Consider the following 17,110-nt stretch of genomic DNA (forward strand, 5'->3'; position numbering starts at 1 on the left):
ATACTATCACTAATGATGACTTACTTGAAAAAACTCTTTCCACTTTTCATGCTTCAAATGTGTTGTTTCAACAACAATATCGTGAAAAAGGATTTAAAAAGTATTCTAAATTAATTACATGTCTATGTGTGGCTGAGCAAAATAATACTTTGCTAATAAAAAATCATGAATCCCGTCCCACTGGTCTGATCCATTCCTTGAAGCGAATGTTCTAGCACTAAATAATCAATCTGAATCAAAACAAAATAATTATCGCGGCCGTGGCTGTGGTAGAGGACGAAACAATTATCGTCATCATGATGAAAATAAACATGCGAACAATAAAGTTCCTCAAAATAATCTTTCCAAAGGTAAATCCAATATTTGTCACCGGTGTGGTATGAAAGGGTCATTGGGCACGTGAATGTCGTACGCCCGATCATTTTGTAAAACTTTATCAAGCTTCTCTCAAAAGAAGAAATAATAATGTAGAGGCACACTTGAATTTTTGGAATGATGATAATGAAGCAACTCCCTTAAATAAATATGAAGATATTGAGGCGAATCTTGCTTATAAAGATGATGCTTTCGAAGATCTACCAAATATTACTCATTTGGAAACTGAAGATTTTATGAATATTGACTGAAGAATTGATCATCTAACAGGGGATAAAATTAGTTATTATTTTTTATTATTATATTGTCCTTCGTAAAATATTTTTTAAGGCAGTGTAATTTTTTAAAAGTTTTTTATGTTGTTAGTTTTTCACATTCTTATAATGTATCTTTTTGTTTATGAAGAATATGGAAATTTCTCAGTCATCAGTTGGATCCAACATCAATTATGAAAATATGTGTCTTATTGATAGTTCCACAACTCACACTATTTTAAGAGATAAGAAATATTTTTCTTATTTGATTATGAAAAAGGTTAATGTTAATATAATATCTAGTAGTACAAGATTAATTGAAGGATCCGAAAAAACTAAAGTTGTACTTGTCGGAGGAACAAATTTAACAATTAATGAAGCATTATATTGTAGTAAGTCTCAAAGAAACTTGTTAAATTTCAAAGACATTCGTCAAAATGGTTATCATATTGAGACTACAAATGATGAAAATAATGAATATTTTTATATTATTACAATAATATCAAGCAAAAAGTTTATACTTGAAAAATTACCCATTCTTTCATCCGGCTTATACTTCACAAGTATTAGCATGGTTGAAACACATGTCATATTTGGTTTACTAACTCAAATGATTTTATTATTTGGCATGACCGGTTGGGTCATCCCGATTCTAATATGATGCGCAAAATAATTGAGAGTTCAAATGGACACTCTTTGAAGAACCAAAAAAATTCTTCAATTTAAAGAATTCTCTTGTGCTACATGTTCTCAAGGCAAATTGATTACTAGACCATCAGTAATCAAAGTGGGCATTGAATCCTTAATATTTCTGGAACGTATACAGGGTGATATATGTGGGCCCATTCACCATCATATGGACCATTTAAATATTATATGGTTTTAATAGATGCATCTACAAGATGGTCACATGTATGCTTATTATCAAATCATAATATGGCATTTGCGAGATTACTTGCTCAAATAATTAAGTTAAGAGCACAATGATGTGAATTTTAGCACTTAAAGCCCATCCAAACGGGCACTAAATCTCATATCTCAACTGCTAATGCTTCAATTCGAGTTGATGTACCAGTAGGACAATTAATTAATGCAAATGTGCCTAAATCACATTTAAAATGTGGTAGACCGATCGGTTTCAAAGATAAAAATCCTCGAAAAAGAAAATGAGCAAACAATCAAGATGGTCAATGATATGATGGAACCTGTTCATGGTCATGATATGACGGAACTTGCTCAAGAAGAGCGAGGAGACGTAACAATTGATAAGACCTTGGAAGAGGTTAAGGCGTCTGAAAATGATAAAGAAATTCCGATAAATTATGTCTCATCAAAAAAAATATTGAACCAAAATAATGTAATTGTCGACAACCGAGAAAGCACTTGATCATATCATGATCTAATTTGTAAGCCTACTTGGGTCTTGATAGTTTTGCTTATAATGTTGCTATGAAAATAATGCAACAACATGAGGATTTTGAACCAAAATCTGTCGATAATGTAGACAGATGAATGATTGGCCAAAATGGAAAGATGCAATTCAAGTTGAATTAGTTTCGCTTGAAAAACGCAAAGTTTTCAGATCGATAGTCTGAACACCTGAAGGTATAAAATTAGTGGGGTACAAATGAATCTTTGTGCGAAAAAGAAATGAGAAAAATGAAGTCGTAAGATATAAAGCACGACTTGTGGCACAAGAATTTTCGCAAAGACCCGGCATTGATTATATGGAAATATATTCTCCTATGATGGATACAATCACTTTCAGGTATCTTATAAATCTAGCAGTTCATGAGAATTTTGACATGCATTTGATGAATGTCGTTATAGCCTATTTATATGGTTCTCTGGATAACGATATTTTTATGAAAATTCTTGAATGATTTAAAATGCTTGAAATATATAAAGATTCTTGGGAAACTTGTTCAATAAAACTTCAAAAATCCTTATACGGGCTGAAACAATCCGTGCGAATGTGGTACAATCGTCTTAGCGAGTATTTACTAAAAAAAGAATATAAAAATGATCCAATTTTCCCTTGTATCTTTATGAAAAGGTCTGGATCTGAATTTATAATAATAGTAGTATATGTTGATGATTTGAATATTATCAGAACTCCTGAAAAACTTTCAAAAGCAGTAAAATGTCTTAAAAGAGAATTTGAAATGAAAGACAAAATTTTGTCTTGGTCTACAAATTAAACATTTTGCAAATGGGATATTATCCATCAATCAACATATATAGAAAATATTTTAAAGAAATTTTACATGGATAAAGCACACCCACTGAGTACCCAATGGTTGTGAGATCTCTTGATATTAATAAAGATCCATTTTGACCTCATGAAAATGATGAAGAACTTGTTGGTGCTGAAATACCATACCTTAGTGAATTGGTGCATTAATGTATCATGCCAACAATTCTAAACCATATATAACTTTCTCAGTAAACTAGTTAGCAAGATTTAGTTCTTCTCCAACATAAGACACTGAAATGGAATTAAGCATATATTCAGATACCTCGGAGGGACCATTGATATGGGATTGTTTTACTCAAATAAATCCACATCACAATTGATTGGTTACACAGTTATGGGATATTTGTCTGATCCCCATAAAGGTCGATCGTAGACAGGCTATTTATTTACATGTGGTGGTACAACTATATCATGGCGTTCAACAAAACAAACTATGGTTGCCACTTCCTCAAATCATGCAGAGATAATAGCCATCCATGAAGCAAGTCGAGAATGCGTTTGGTTAAGATCAATAACTCAACACATTCAAGAAACATGTGACCTTTCTTTGAAAATAGACGTTCCAACAATATTGTATGAAGACAATACTGCATGTATATCTCAATTGAAGGGAGGATACATCAAAGGAGACAGAACAAAACATATTTCACCAAATTGTTTTTACTCATGATCTTCAAAAGAAAGGTGAAATAGATGTCCAACAAGTTCATTCAAATGACAATTTAGCAGATATGTTTACCAAGGCATTCCCGACTTCAACCTTTGAGAAAATGAGATATAAAATTAAAATGCGTCGTCTTCGAGATATTAAGTGATGTTTTCACCAGAGGGAGTAAAATACGCGTTGTACTCTTTTTTCCCTTAACCAAGGTTTTGTCCCACTGGGTTTTCCTGATAAGGTTTTTAATGAGGCAGCACTCAAGGCGTATTACCAGATGTGTGTACTTTTTTTCCTTCACTAGGCTTTTTCCCACTGGTTTTTTCTAGTAAGGTTTCAACGATGCACAACATCTATGGGTATTTAGAATAAGTATATATATTTGTACTTTCACTAAAATTTATTTTTCTTTCACATGGACATCCAAGGGGAAGTGTTGTAAAATAATAAAAGTATGAATGTCGTTTTCGTCCCTTTTCCCCTACCCACTATTTCCTTCTAACCCCTTTTCTCTTTTTTCTCCTAATTGTTCTCTTTTGTCAATGATGGTGTGATGATAGTTGCTTTGTCATGGCTATACATAGACAATGTTTGATGCAAAGATATATATATATAAATCATTATTCTCTCAATTGTCTCTCTTTCTCTTATTATCTCTCTTATTAATTTGCTAAGTTAATTTCTTTTATAACACACCACACATTTTTGAGAGCGTGAAAAGAATAAACAAAGGATATATGTCCTCTTCTTTTCGCTTCTTCTCTTTTTTAAGTATAATGGCTCTCCGACAAATGGGCAAATCAGATTAGATTTGTGCGGATTGGAAATAGATTAAGCTAAAATGTATTGGATTGTAAGTCATCCATATGAATATGGGTAAAAATAAATTTGGTCAAATTTAAATTGGGTAAAATGGCCATACCCATTTTTATCCTTTTTCATTTTTTATTTAGTTCTTCTCTTCTTCAAGTTTTTTTTTTCCCTTTTTCTATTTTGCTTCATTTTACCTGAAAAATATCGTGTTTTTAAAATATATTTTACTTTAAAATATATTTTAAAAGTAAAATATATTTTAAAAGTATTTTTATGAATTATGATAAGATAAATGCATTATTTTTTATTGATGTTTTTGTGAAATTCAAACATAAAAACTGTTATTTTTAATTTAAAAACGAGAAGTCAATTTTTTGCAAAATAGAATCATTTTCTAATTTTTTTGGAAAAAAATAGACCTTGAAAGGTCAGTTTTGCAAAAAAAAAAAAAAAAAAAAAAAAAGGAATCTGTGGTTGGTTTGCATTTTTCTAGTTTTTGGCATTAAAAAAATCGGTTGGTTTGTTTTCAATTTTTTGCGAAAAAAATTTGACCTCTGAGGGTTCTTTTTTTAAAAAAAACAAAATACTATATAAAATTCCGACCTTACGAGATCAGTATTTTTGACCTGTTTTGAGGCTGATTTTAGCCCTTTTAATAATGGTGGAGGTTAGTATATCGAGCTGCCTTTTTTTAATTTCAGGATCTCTATATAAAAGCAATTCTAACACAAAAAAGAAATTAATAAAACATAACTACTGCCATGGTGGAATGGAATTGACAAAAAATAATATTTAGGAGGAGGTAAAAAAAACCTTCAATTTAGTGTTGTAACTGAAGCGCAAAAAAATGAAAAGAAAAATCATGGCAAGAGAAAAAAAAAAAGTAAATAGAAACTAACCCGAAAGCAAAGAAGAGCAAAATTGCATTTTTTAAAAATTGATAAGAGAATATCCATTTTGAGTAATTGACTAAACATATTTAACGTTCAATTAATTAAAATATATATTTTAAATTTTTTTTATAGAAATATATTATATTTGAGTTGATTTACTGATAAAAATATTTTATATTTGTCCATATTTTTTATAGGTTAACAATAGATTAAAGTTACTCATTGAAATATAAATAAAAATAAAATATGTTGATTTAGATATGGGCTGAAATTGCCAACTCGACTCCACCATAGCCATTACCTCTGAAACACTAAGGTCGTTCAAAATCAAATCGAAATTGATAAATCAAAACCACAAAATATTATTGGTTTATCAATAATAGTTATTAATTTAGTGATTTTGATAATAGTTTTAATTTTTTTAATTATCGAAGTATCGATTCTTAATGGCTTGAGATTTTTTCTTAAAGAATTAACCGATAACGCGATAGTAAATTAAATAATTATATTTATACCATTTGATATATAAAGTCTTTGACTTAGAGTTTAGTTTCATATTTTATTTTTGGTTACCTCAAACTCCCGGTTATCCTACAATATGACAGTGTTTGTTATTTCTAAATAATTTTTAATAATTTTTCTAGTCAAATCTTAATAGTTAAACCAAACAGATAAATATTTTAATAATTCTATAAAAAGATTATCATGTCTATAAATCGATAACCGATAAATTAAATTGATAAACTTCAAAACTAAACCGACTGATATACAACCCTACCCTAAATAACACTCTTTCGGCATTCAACTCCGATGGCAACATTTCTCCTCCCTGACATTTTCTCTAATAACGATTTCCTTTCTATTTTTCTACCATTTAAGGATATCAAATCATACCAAAGCATGATAAATTAACGCAAAATAACAGTACAAGAAATAGAAGCACCTTGTGTTAAGGAGTTAAATTAAAGCTGTGCATAGAGGAACTAGGATTTAGTTGAAGAATATTATGGAGTAGGAAAGGCAGGGAAAGAATGTGCAGAACAAACGTTAAGGGCAGTAGGTTTTTGGTACTAATATGGGTCATTTGACTAACTTCGTTCAAAACTCAACATTACCATGTCATCTCTTATAGAATTGACAAACTCCAAATCTTCAACACAAGGTATGAAAGTAAAGAAACTTCACAAAACGAGTAATTAAATTAAAAAGCTCAAATAAAGTAATTCAGGCAAAACCAATAGCAAAAATCCTGAGCCGCCATGGAAAACCAAGGCACCTCAACAGAAAGAAAACAGGCTCCAAATCATGCTCGCCACCGCCTGTCAAGTACCCAGTTCTGAGAATGGTTACATGATATACAAGGCAGCGAACAAGAACCTAAAAAGTAAATCAAAGACCAAACTATAGCAGAAGTAAATAAAACAGTGTCTAGATAGCACACTTGATGAAAATAGATAGCATCAGAAACACCAGCATCACACTGCACTGTTCACTTCTTCTTCTGGGCAGCCTTGGTGACTTTGGCACCAGTTGGGTCCTTCTTGTCAACATTCTTGACAACACCGACAGCAACAGTTTGCCTCATGTCTCTCACAGCAAAACGACCCAATGGTGGGTACTCAGCAAAGGTCTCAACAACCATAGGCTTGGTGGGAATCATCTTAACCATACCAGCATCACCATTCTTCAAAAACTTAGGCTCCTTCTCAAGTTCCTTACCTGAACGCCTGTCAATCTTGGTCAAGATCTCAGCAAACTTGACAGCAATGTGGGATGTGTGGCAGTCCAGCACTGGTGCATATCCGTTGCCAATCTGGCCAGGATGGTTCATGATGATGACCTGGGCAGTGAAGCTGGCTGCCCCCTTGGCTGGGTCATCCTTGGAGTTTGAGGCAACATAACCACGCTTAAGATCCTTAACAGCAACATTCTTAACGTTGAACCCAACATTATCACCAGGGAGTGCCTCTTGGAGAGCTTCGTGGTGCATCTCTACAGACTTGACTTCAGTTGTCAAACCAGTAGGGCCAAAGGTTACAACCATACCAGGCTTAATTACACCAGTCTCCACACGACCAACAGGGACAGTTCCAATACCACCAATCTTGTAAACATCCTGAAGTGGAAGACGGAGGGGTTTGTCTGATGGCCTCTTGGGCTCATTGATCTGGTCAAGAGCATCAAGGAGAGTTGGGCCCTTGTACCAGTCGAGGTTAGTAGATCTCTCAATCATATTATCTCCTTCAAAACCAGATATGGGGACAAAGGGGATCTTGTCAGGGTTGTAACCCACCTTCTTGAGGTAGGAAGAAACTTCCTTCACAATTTCATCATACCTAGCCTTGGAGTACTTGGGGGTGGTAGCATCCATCTACAAAAAAATAACAGAATTAGCATGACACATTCTGCTTAAAACAACAATTAATTCCATCTATCAGTAAAAGCAAACCTTGTTGCAGCAGCAAATCATTTGCTTGACACCAAGGGTGAAAGCAAGCAAAGCATGTTCACGGGTCTGACCATCTTTAGAGATACCGGCTTCAAAACCACCAGTGGTGGAGTCAATAATCAGGACAGCACAGTCAGCCTGTGAGGTACCAGTGATCATGTTCTTGATAAAGTCTCTGTGTCCAGGGGCATCAATCACAGTGCAATAGTACTTAGTGGTCTCAAACTTCCACAAGGCAATATCAATGGTGATACCACGCTCACGTTCAGCCTTAAGTTTGTCAAGCACCCAAGCATACTTGAATGACCTCTTATTCATCTCAGCAGCTTCCTTCTCGAACCTCTCGATAACACGCTTGTCAATACCACCAAGCTTATAGATCAAGTGTCCAGTGGTAGTCGACTTTCCAGAGTCGACGTGGCCAATGACCACAATACTGATGTGAATCTTCTCCTTACCCATGATGCCTTAGAAACTGAAGATCATCCAAATAACAGAAAACCAAGAATTATTTTTTGACAATTTTGGAAACCAAAAATAATTTCTACAAAGAAACAGACATTAAAGAAGACTCAGCTAATGGTTCTCTTTGATACTGAGTAACGAGAAACTTAGATCTAACCTAGAAGAGAAACATACTAGACTAAGCAGTTTTCAAAACATTTCTCCATTACAACAAACATCTATAGAGAATTCAGCAAAAAAAAAATCAAAACATACAAATAGTCGTAGATTTATTATTCAATTGATTTCCAAGTGGTTATATAAAAACGATCCATTACAAGGAAATAAACATCAATAGATCTGGTGAAAATCAAATCAACCAAGAAAAAATAAACATATATTATAAGCTTAAATCAATGTTACATTCACAAAACATCCAATTGAAGTTTATACAAATCAACCAATACATATAATTCAACCATAAGATCACTGCGAAAATACGCAAACGAAAAATGTAATAATCGAACCTTTTGAAGAGGAAGAGAGAGAGAGAGCTTCGCTAAACCCCTGGCTGCGCAAAACAAATAAACGAAGCCTTAGGGTTTGAGAAATGCAGAGAGTGATACTCTTTATAGCCCAGGAAGCAATGCTCCACTAGGGCCACTCTTTGGGAATCCACGGCATACATTTACCTAAATGTCCTTGTGTTTTCTCCAATTACAAGAACGTTTAACTCTGTACAAGGGCAATAATTGTAAACCCCGAAATTAGTTTAGAAAATGGAGATTTTTACAAATCCATTCAATTGTGGATCTATTTATTGTACTACTAAAATATTGTACTATTCTATTTGTCAAAAGTTGTAAACGGATGGTTTGTATGAAATGATAGTTTTCACCGTCCAAGAAAATAAAATAAGACTCTCTACATTCGACTCTCAATATTATTTTGTTTCATTTCTAATTTAGTATTCTTATATATTTTTCTATTTTTATAATATGTTAACAGCACCAGTTTCAAACCAACTCAAATCTACTTAAATTGAGATTATCTTTTTTCTTAAAAGTTGATTAATTTTCTTTTTGATTCAGTTTTCATCAAGTAGTAATTTATCAAAATTTGAATTTGTGGCACTTTTGACATTTCTAGAAAAAAAAATTATTTATTATTGGTACTTGATGTTAAAATCTACCTTACCGCTAAGAGTTTTGTGATACAATAATTAAAGGAAATGAAGCATCAAGTAAGGATAAAACGAATGTTATTATTTTCCTTCGTCATCAACTAGATGAAAACTTGAAAGTTTGTAATGACCCATTATGTAATTTTGAGAACGAGTCATCTTACCTTCATAAAAGACTTCTTCCCTACATTTAAATTGAGAATTTTGGACTATTCGATAACTTCAGTTAATTAATTGATGAGTGATTTTAAATAATTAATTTAACTGATGGGCTAAAGTATTAATTTATTTAATACTTATACCACTTTTCTTATATTTAATAAAATAGGTTAGTAGGATTTGTTAATTTAGTACATAATTAATTAGAAAAAGAAGGAAATAAATAATAATAAAAAAAGAAAAATAATATATATATATATATATAATCTGATGGCATTAAGCCATCAGATGTGCGTATAGAACAGCGACGAACGAGAAACGATTACAAACTGGAAAAAAAAACATACGGAGGGAGAAAAAAAAGAAAGGGGAAAAGAAAAATAAAGGAGAAGAGAAAAATAGGGATTTTCATTCCAAAGCGTCAAGGTAATTATTGTCATCCTCTCCATTAAATTTATATGTGATTATGAATATAACAGAAATGGAAGAGGAGTTTCACTTTTGGATTTCGCAACCCTTAACTCTTAATAATTAAAGGAATACCTTGGAACCCATAAGGGATTTCCTTGTCTATATATTATTCCATTCGATCGTTTAGGTCAATTCGAGTTTTCCAAAGAAGGAGGACCACTTGGTAACCTTCCATAGTTTGGTGACTAAGACTCAGATAGATTATCTACTCCTTAGGAAGGATGATAAATGTCTATGCAAAGACTGTAAGGTCATCCCAATCGATAACCTTACAACCTGACATAAGCTCTTGGTGATGGATTTAGGGATCAAGATGATGAGGAAAAGGAGGGTAGGGGATGACCAACCTAGGATTAGATGGGGGAGTTTGACCACGGCTAGTGCCCTAGAGATGGGAGAGAAATTGAAGGATATGGGGGCCTAGGATAGTAGCGGGTATGCGAACAGTATGTAGGATAGGGTGGCTAGTTGTATTAGGGTTGTAGCAAGAGAAGTGTTGGGAGTCTCAACAGGTAGTCGTAGTCGGCATCGAGGGAACTGGTGGTGGAATGGAGAAGTACAAGGAAAGATGGAAGCAAAGAAGATGGCGTATGCGAAGTTGATAGAAAGCAAGGATGAAGTGGAGAAGTGGACGAATGGGGAACTTTATAAGATAGCGAGGAAGGAGGCGAAGTCGGCGGTTTCGACGGCAAAAATGACAATTTTTGAACGCCTCTACGCTGAACTAGAAGAGAAAAGCGGGGATAGAAAATTGTTCAAGATAACCAAGGTAAGGGAGAGAAGGGCACGCGATGTGGATCAAGTGAAGTGCATTAAGGATGAGCATGGAAAAGTATTGGTAGACAAGATGTAACACCCCTCAAAAAATTTTCCTAAGATCCGGGCCTTCTTTGTACCTGTGTGGGGCCCATCGTATTTATTTTGAAGTACGTGTTTGAGTTAAGATGAGTCCCTGAGAAGTTTAAGAGCGTTGGAGGTGAGGTGGGGTCATTGAGGACCCCTAGGACCGAGCTAAGTCCAAAGGATCCGTCGTGGCTAAGTTTAGGACGAGTTCACGTAAGGGTCGACTTTCAATGACCCTATTGTTTGAAAGACGTCATTCCGGGTGGCCCATTACCTATCAAATTAAAGGTCGTCGAGTCTTTTTTCCAACGCCACCAAGAACGTAGATTTTGGAGTTCGGGGCCAAAAGATATGACGATCCAAAGACGAACTAGCACGACAGGGATTTCACTTTGGCTTGGGTTACCACTGCTGGAGAAATGGCCCTGGCGCCGTAAGGGCGCGACGCGCCACTATCGCGCCAGGAACATGCCTCAGTAGTTTGGTCCCTGGCGCGACACGCCACTAAAAGTTGTGCAGGTTTCAGGCGAAATCGGCCTTGGCGCTGTAAGGGCGCGACGCGCCACTATCGCGCCAAGGGCGTTTTAGCCTATTTTCAGAACATTTTGAGAAGGGGTAATTTGGGAACTTACCCAATTATATATATGTAGCCCTTGGCCTTTTGGGAACTCATTTGGCAGCCCTCACTCTCTCTCTAAAAAGCCCTAAGAGCTCCTCTCCCTTCTCTCTACTCTTCTTCTCCATTTCCAACAAAGGAGTCCAAGAAGCTTCAAGATTAGAGTCCTCCATTAAAGACCCAACCTCAAGGTTTTCTTCAAGTCTTCACTAAGGTATGTAAGGCTAACCAAAACATGGGTTGAGTCCACCCATGTGCCCTATTCTTGTTTTGAGGTTAGATATCCATGAAAATGGAGTTTCTTGGTATGGTACATGCTTGAATGAGTATTGTTCCCATCTTATCAAATTATTGATGTGTTAATGTTGTTGAGATAAGAGGTTCCTAAAATGAGTCCTTATGTGAGTATGAGATGATGAGGAATTGAGTTGCTAAATATGTTTTGTTGGTCTTGTTAATTATATAGATTCTATAAAGTATACTATTTTCTTAAAAATGTTGCCTATTATAAGAATGTCGATTTGAAGTCTTGGAGATGTGATGAGTCACAAAGATTTTTCTCAAATAGATGGAGGTAATGATTGATTTTATATCTAGATGATGTTATATGTGCATTTAAAGCTTCCTTGAAGATATGATTGAGATTGAGCATTGAGATTGAGATTTGATTGTGATAGAGTTGATGAGTCGACAAGGTTGTAATGAGACTTGTTGATATGAGTTGATTGAGTTGAGTTGATGGAGTTTTATGAGCATTGAGTCTTGGGAGGAGTATCGAGCACCGAATTGGGCCAGAGTATAGTCCATACTCGCACCCAATACCTGTGTTGCCAAACGTAGGGAGGAATGAACCGTTAAAGTCGGATGCTTCCCCGAGAGCTTTTGTCCTGACATTATAGGACCTGGTTGGATTGGATCCATGAGTGTTCGTCGTTCATGCCCTGGCAAGGTATGAACGAGTGTGGCAACGACGTCATTTCGTTGTACCTTCACTGGCTCATAAGTGTTGGTTGTCGGTTAAGAGAAACTCCCAAGTAAGTCTTGATAGCACTCTGAGTCAGATTGAGTTGAATTGTATATGATTGGTCCAGTCTAAATCATACTCTTGTTTAGACTTAGGACATTTGATTGAATTGTCATTCCTTTTGAGTTGAGCTCCCGAGTTGGTTGAATTATTCTTCCTTGATGTTTGTTGTATTCGGCCATTTTACATACTCGTACATTCCATGTACTGACGCCATTTGGCCTGCATCGTTTCATGATGCAGAGACAGGTACTAGAGATCATCAACCGGCGCTCCGTTGAAGATCCACTTACACTTTCAGCCAGTCGGTGAGTCCTCCTAAATCCCGGAGGATATTGGGCCTTCCTGTACAGCTTTTGATGGTCTTTTCTTTATTTAGATTGTCGGTAGCCATGGGCTTGTCATTGGCACCTTTTAGACTTGAATAGAGGCTTCATAGACTGAGATGTGAGGAGGTCGAGCGGTCATCCTGAGGATTCCTATTTTGATTATCGTCTTGATTGTAAATGTCTGGCCTTCGGCCCTTATGATATGAGAAGTCTTTCTTAAATTGAGTTTTCTGCTGATAGAATGTGCTTGAATGAATGAGTGATTGTAACAAGTGGTTCGCTCGGAGGTCAGAGATGGCCTTCGGGTGCCGGTTACGTCTAGGGTACCCTCCTGGGGCGTGACAAACATGGTATTAGAGCACAGAGTTCAAGTGTCCTAGGGAGTCTATGAAGCCGTGTCTAGTAGAGTCTTGCTTATGGGTGTGTTGTGCACCACACTTATGAGCAGGAGGCTATAGGACATTAGGAATTGTTTCACTTCTTTCATACTCTAAATTCGTGCGATGGAGTTGAACTCCATGAAACTTCCTTTCTAATTCGTGCGTTCATACGTTACAGATAATGCCTCCTAAACGTACCGCTAGCCAGAGGAATATTGATAATGCAGGGATGCCACAGTCAGAGGCACACCCAGCAAGGGCTAGAGGCCGACCCGCGAGATATGCGGAGGCACCTCAAGTGCCACCTACTCCACCCGCACCCACATCAGAAGCTGAATTTCGAGGGGTAATTGCCATGCTCACTCAACTAATGGCCGCCCGAAGTGGCAATCAAAGCTCGACGACTCTCAGTTCTAGTTCCCTGGAGCCATCTGCTGCCGCTAGAATTAGAGACTTTCTGAGGATGAACCCACCGGCATTTACGGGTTCTAAGGTTGATGAAGATCCGCAGAATTTCATTGATGAAATGTGGAAGATTCTAAAAGCTATGCATGCTACCGAAATCGAGGGGGTCGAGTTGGTGTCTTATCAACTCAAAGATGTGGCAAACATTTGGTATAACCAATGGGAGCAGAGTAGAGGTGAAGATGCTGAACCTGCTAGATGGGATGAATTCGAGGGGGCTTTTCTTGACCACTTCTTTCCTCGAGAATTGAGGGAAGCGAAGGTGGAGGAATTCGTTAATCTGAAGCAGGAAGGAATGTCGGCTAAGGAGTATGGTCTAAGGTTCATCCAGCTGTCCAGGTATGCTCCAGAAATGATTCCTGATGTGAGGTCGAAGATGAGAAAGTTCGTCTCCGGATTAGGGAGGCATGTGAAGAAGGAATGCAAGGCAGCATTGTTGATCTCGGATATGGACCTTTCCAGATTAATGGTGTATGCTCAACAGGTAGAGGAGGAAAAGAGAAAAGACAGAGAAGAGCACCTGAGCAAAAAGGCAAGGTCATCTGGGCATGAGAATGAGCAGAGGCAAGGCAAGGGCAACAGGTCCTTCTTCCAGAAGAGACCTTCCACCTATGCCTCATCTACCGCCAGCGCACCGATGCCGCAGGACAGGTATGATCGGCAGGGACAAAGTCGCCAAAATTTCAGACCTCAGGTTTCTCAATCCCCGGCCAGTGTAAGTCAAGGTTCGAAGGGAAAGCCACCATGCGGCAAGTGTGGTAGGCTCCACTTGGGAGAATGCAGAGCAGGAAGGGTTGGTTGCTATAAATGCGGCCAAATGGGCCATCTTCTGAGGGAATGCCCAACATGGGGGAACAGGGCCCAGTCCTCTGCCACCGCACCACCAGCTAGAGGTAATCAGAGGGGCGCTACTCCAGGTACGAGTGGAGGTACAAACCGCCTATATGCCATGGGTAGTCGCCAAGATCAGGAGAACTCTCCAAACGTCGTGACGGGTATGATTCGAGTCTCTTCTTTTGATTGTTATGTATTGATGGACCCAGGTGCCACCCTATCTTTTGTGACTCCTTATGTGGCTAGCAAATTCAATAAAATTCCTGAACGTCTTCTTGAGCCTTTTAGTGTGGCCACTCCTATCGGTGATTCTGTCCTAGCTGAGAGAGTCTATAGAGATTGTACCGTGTCAATTCATCACAGGGACACCTTGGCTGACTTGGTTGAGTTAGACATGGTTGATTTCGACGTGATCCTTGGCATGGACTGGCTTTATGTCTGTTATGCCTCTATTGATTGTAGAACTCAGATTATCACGTTCAAATTCCCGAATGAGGCTGTCATAGAGTGGAAGGGTAGTCCTGTTGTGCCTAAGGGTAAGTTTATTTCATACCTTAGGGCCAGGAAGCTAATCTCAAAAGGGTGTATTTATCACCTTGTCCGAGTGAAAGATGACAGCATTGAGTCTCCATCCCTTGAGTCGGTCCCGATTGTCAACGAGTTTCCGGATGTCTTTCCTGAAGATCTGCCTGGAGTCCCTCCTGATAGAGAGATCGACTTCGGGATTGATGTTCTTCCTGATACCCAGCCTATTTCAATTCCTCCATATAGAATGGCTCCGGCTGAGTTGAAGAAGTTGAAGGAGCAGCTGAAGGACTTGTTAGATAAGGGATTCATTAGGCTGAGTGTCTCGCCATGGGGTGCTCCGGTCCTATTTGTGCGAAAGAAGGATGGGTCCCTTAGAATGTGTATCGACTACAGGCAGTTGAATAAAGTCACTGTGAAGAACAAATACCCTCTCCCCAGAATAGATGACTTATTCGACCAACTTCAAGGTGCCACTTGTTTCTCAAAGATAGACTTGAGATCCGGCTACCACCAGTTGAAGGTGAGAGAATGCGATGTTCCGAAGACTGCTTTCCGGACTCGTTATGGCCACTTTGAATTCTTGGTCATGTCTTTTGGGTTGACTAATGCTCCCGCCGCTTTTATGGATCTCATGAACCGGGTATTCAAACCGTACCTTGATATGTTTGTGATTGTATTCATAGATGATATTCTGGTTTACTCCAAGAACGAAGAGGAGCACGCCTATTATCTTAGGGTCGTTCTACAAACTTTGAGGGACCAGGTATTGTATGCAAAGTTCTCTAAATGTGAATTTTGGCTTGCATCGGTGGCCTTCTTAGGCCACATTGTATCTGGAGATGGTATTCAGGTGGATGCTCAGAAAATAGAAGCTGTGAAAAATTGGCCTAGACCCACATCCCCAACAGAGATAAGGAGCTTTCTGGGCTTGGCCGGGTACTATCGAAGGTTTGTAGAGGGATTCTCATCCATATCATCACCATTGACTAAGCTGACCCAAAAGAAGGCTAAGTTCCAATGGTCTGATGCTTGTGAGGAGAGTTTCTAGAAATTGAAGACCAAGCTAACCACTGCTCCTGTTCTAACCTTGCCCGATGGGACAGAAGGTTTTGTGATTTATTGTGATGCCTCCAGAATTGGTTTGGGTTGTGTGTTGATGCAAAGGGGGAAGGTGATAGCCTATGCTTCAAGACAGCTTAAGCTCCATGAGACGAATTACCCAACTCATGACCACGAGCTGGCAGCTGTGGTGTTTGCACTTAAAATCTGGCGCCACTACCTGTATGGAGTGCATATCGATGTATTCACCGATCACAAGAGCTTGCAATACGTCTTTAGCCAAAAGGAACTCAACCTTAGGCAAAGGAGATGGCTTGAGCTACTCAAGGACTATGATATAAGCATCCTCTACCATCCAGGTAAAGCTAATGTTGTTGCTGATGCTCTTAGCAGGTTGTCCATGGGTAGCACTAGCCACGTGAAGGAAGGAAGGAGGGAATTGGCGAAGGAGGTACACAGATTAGCCCGATTGGGAGTTCATCTGGAAGAGAATAATGAAGGCGGAGTTACCATTCAGGATGGGTCTACGTCCTCACTTGTGGCAGAGGTGAAGGAGAAACAAGACCAAGATCCCGTCCTTCTCCAATTGAAGGGAGGAGTTCACAAATAAGAGGTAATGGTTTTTACCCAAGGGGGAGATGGTGTGTTATGGTACCAAAATAGATTGTGCGTGCCGGATGTCGATGATGTTCGAGAGAGGATTATGGCCGAAGCGCATAGTTCTAGGTACTCTATTCATCCGGGTTTCACAAAAATGTACCATGACTTGAGGGAGATCTATTGGTGGAGCGGGATGAAGAAGGATATTGCGGAATTCGTTTCCAAATGCCCGAATTGTCAACAAGTGAAGGTTGAGCATCAGAGACCATGTGGTCTAGCCCAAAACATAGAAATTCCAGAATGGAAGTGGGAGGTGATCAACATGGACTTTATTACAGGCTTGCTGAAGTCCCGAAAGCAGCATGATTCCATTTGGGTGATTGTGGATAGAATGACGAAATCAACTCACTTCTTGGCGGTTAAGACTACCGACACTGCAGAAGATTATGCAAAGCTGTATATATAGGAGATCGTCA

At 37.9% G+C, this 17,110-nt stretch overlaps 1 protein-coding gene across 1 annotated transcript; it reads right to left on the reverse strand.

Moving 5' to 3' along the window:
• Positions 1–6,430: 6,430 nt before the first annotated feature.
• LOC129900942 (elongation factor 1-alpha-like) lies at positions 6,431–8,778 on the reverse strand. Its single transcript, XM_055976032.1, has 3 exons — positions 8,671–8,778; positions 7,700–8,174; positions 6,431–7,621 (listed from the first exon to the last, which is right to left on the reverse strand). The coding sequence occupies exons 2-3, from the start codon at positions 8,159–8,161 to the stop codon at positions 6,740–6,742; spliced, it is 1,344 nt and encodes a 447-aa protein (XP_055832007.1). The 5' UTR covers positions 8,162–8,174; positions 8,671–8,778; the 3' UTR covers positions 6,431–6,739.
• Between the last annotated feature and the right edge of the window lie 8,332 nt (positions 8,779–17,110).

This window comes from Solanum dulcamara, chromosome 8, assembly GCF_947179165.1.
Source record: "Solanum dulcamara chromosome 8, daSolDulc1.2, whole genome shotgun sequence".
NCBI classification, from domain to species: Eukaryota; Viridiplantae; Streptophyta; class Magnoliopsida; order Solanales; family Solanaceae; genus Solanum; species Solanum dulcamara.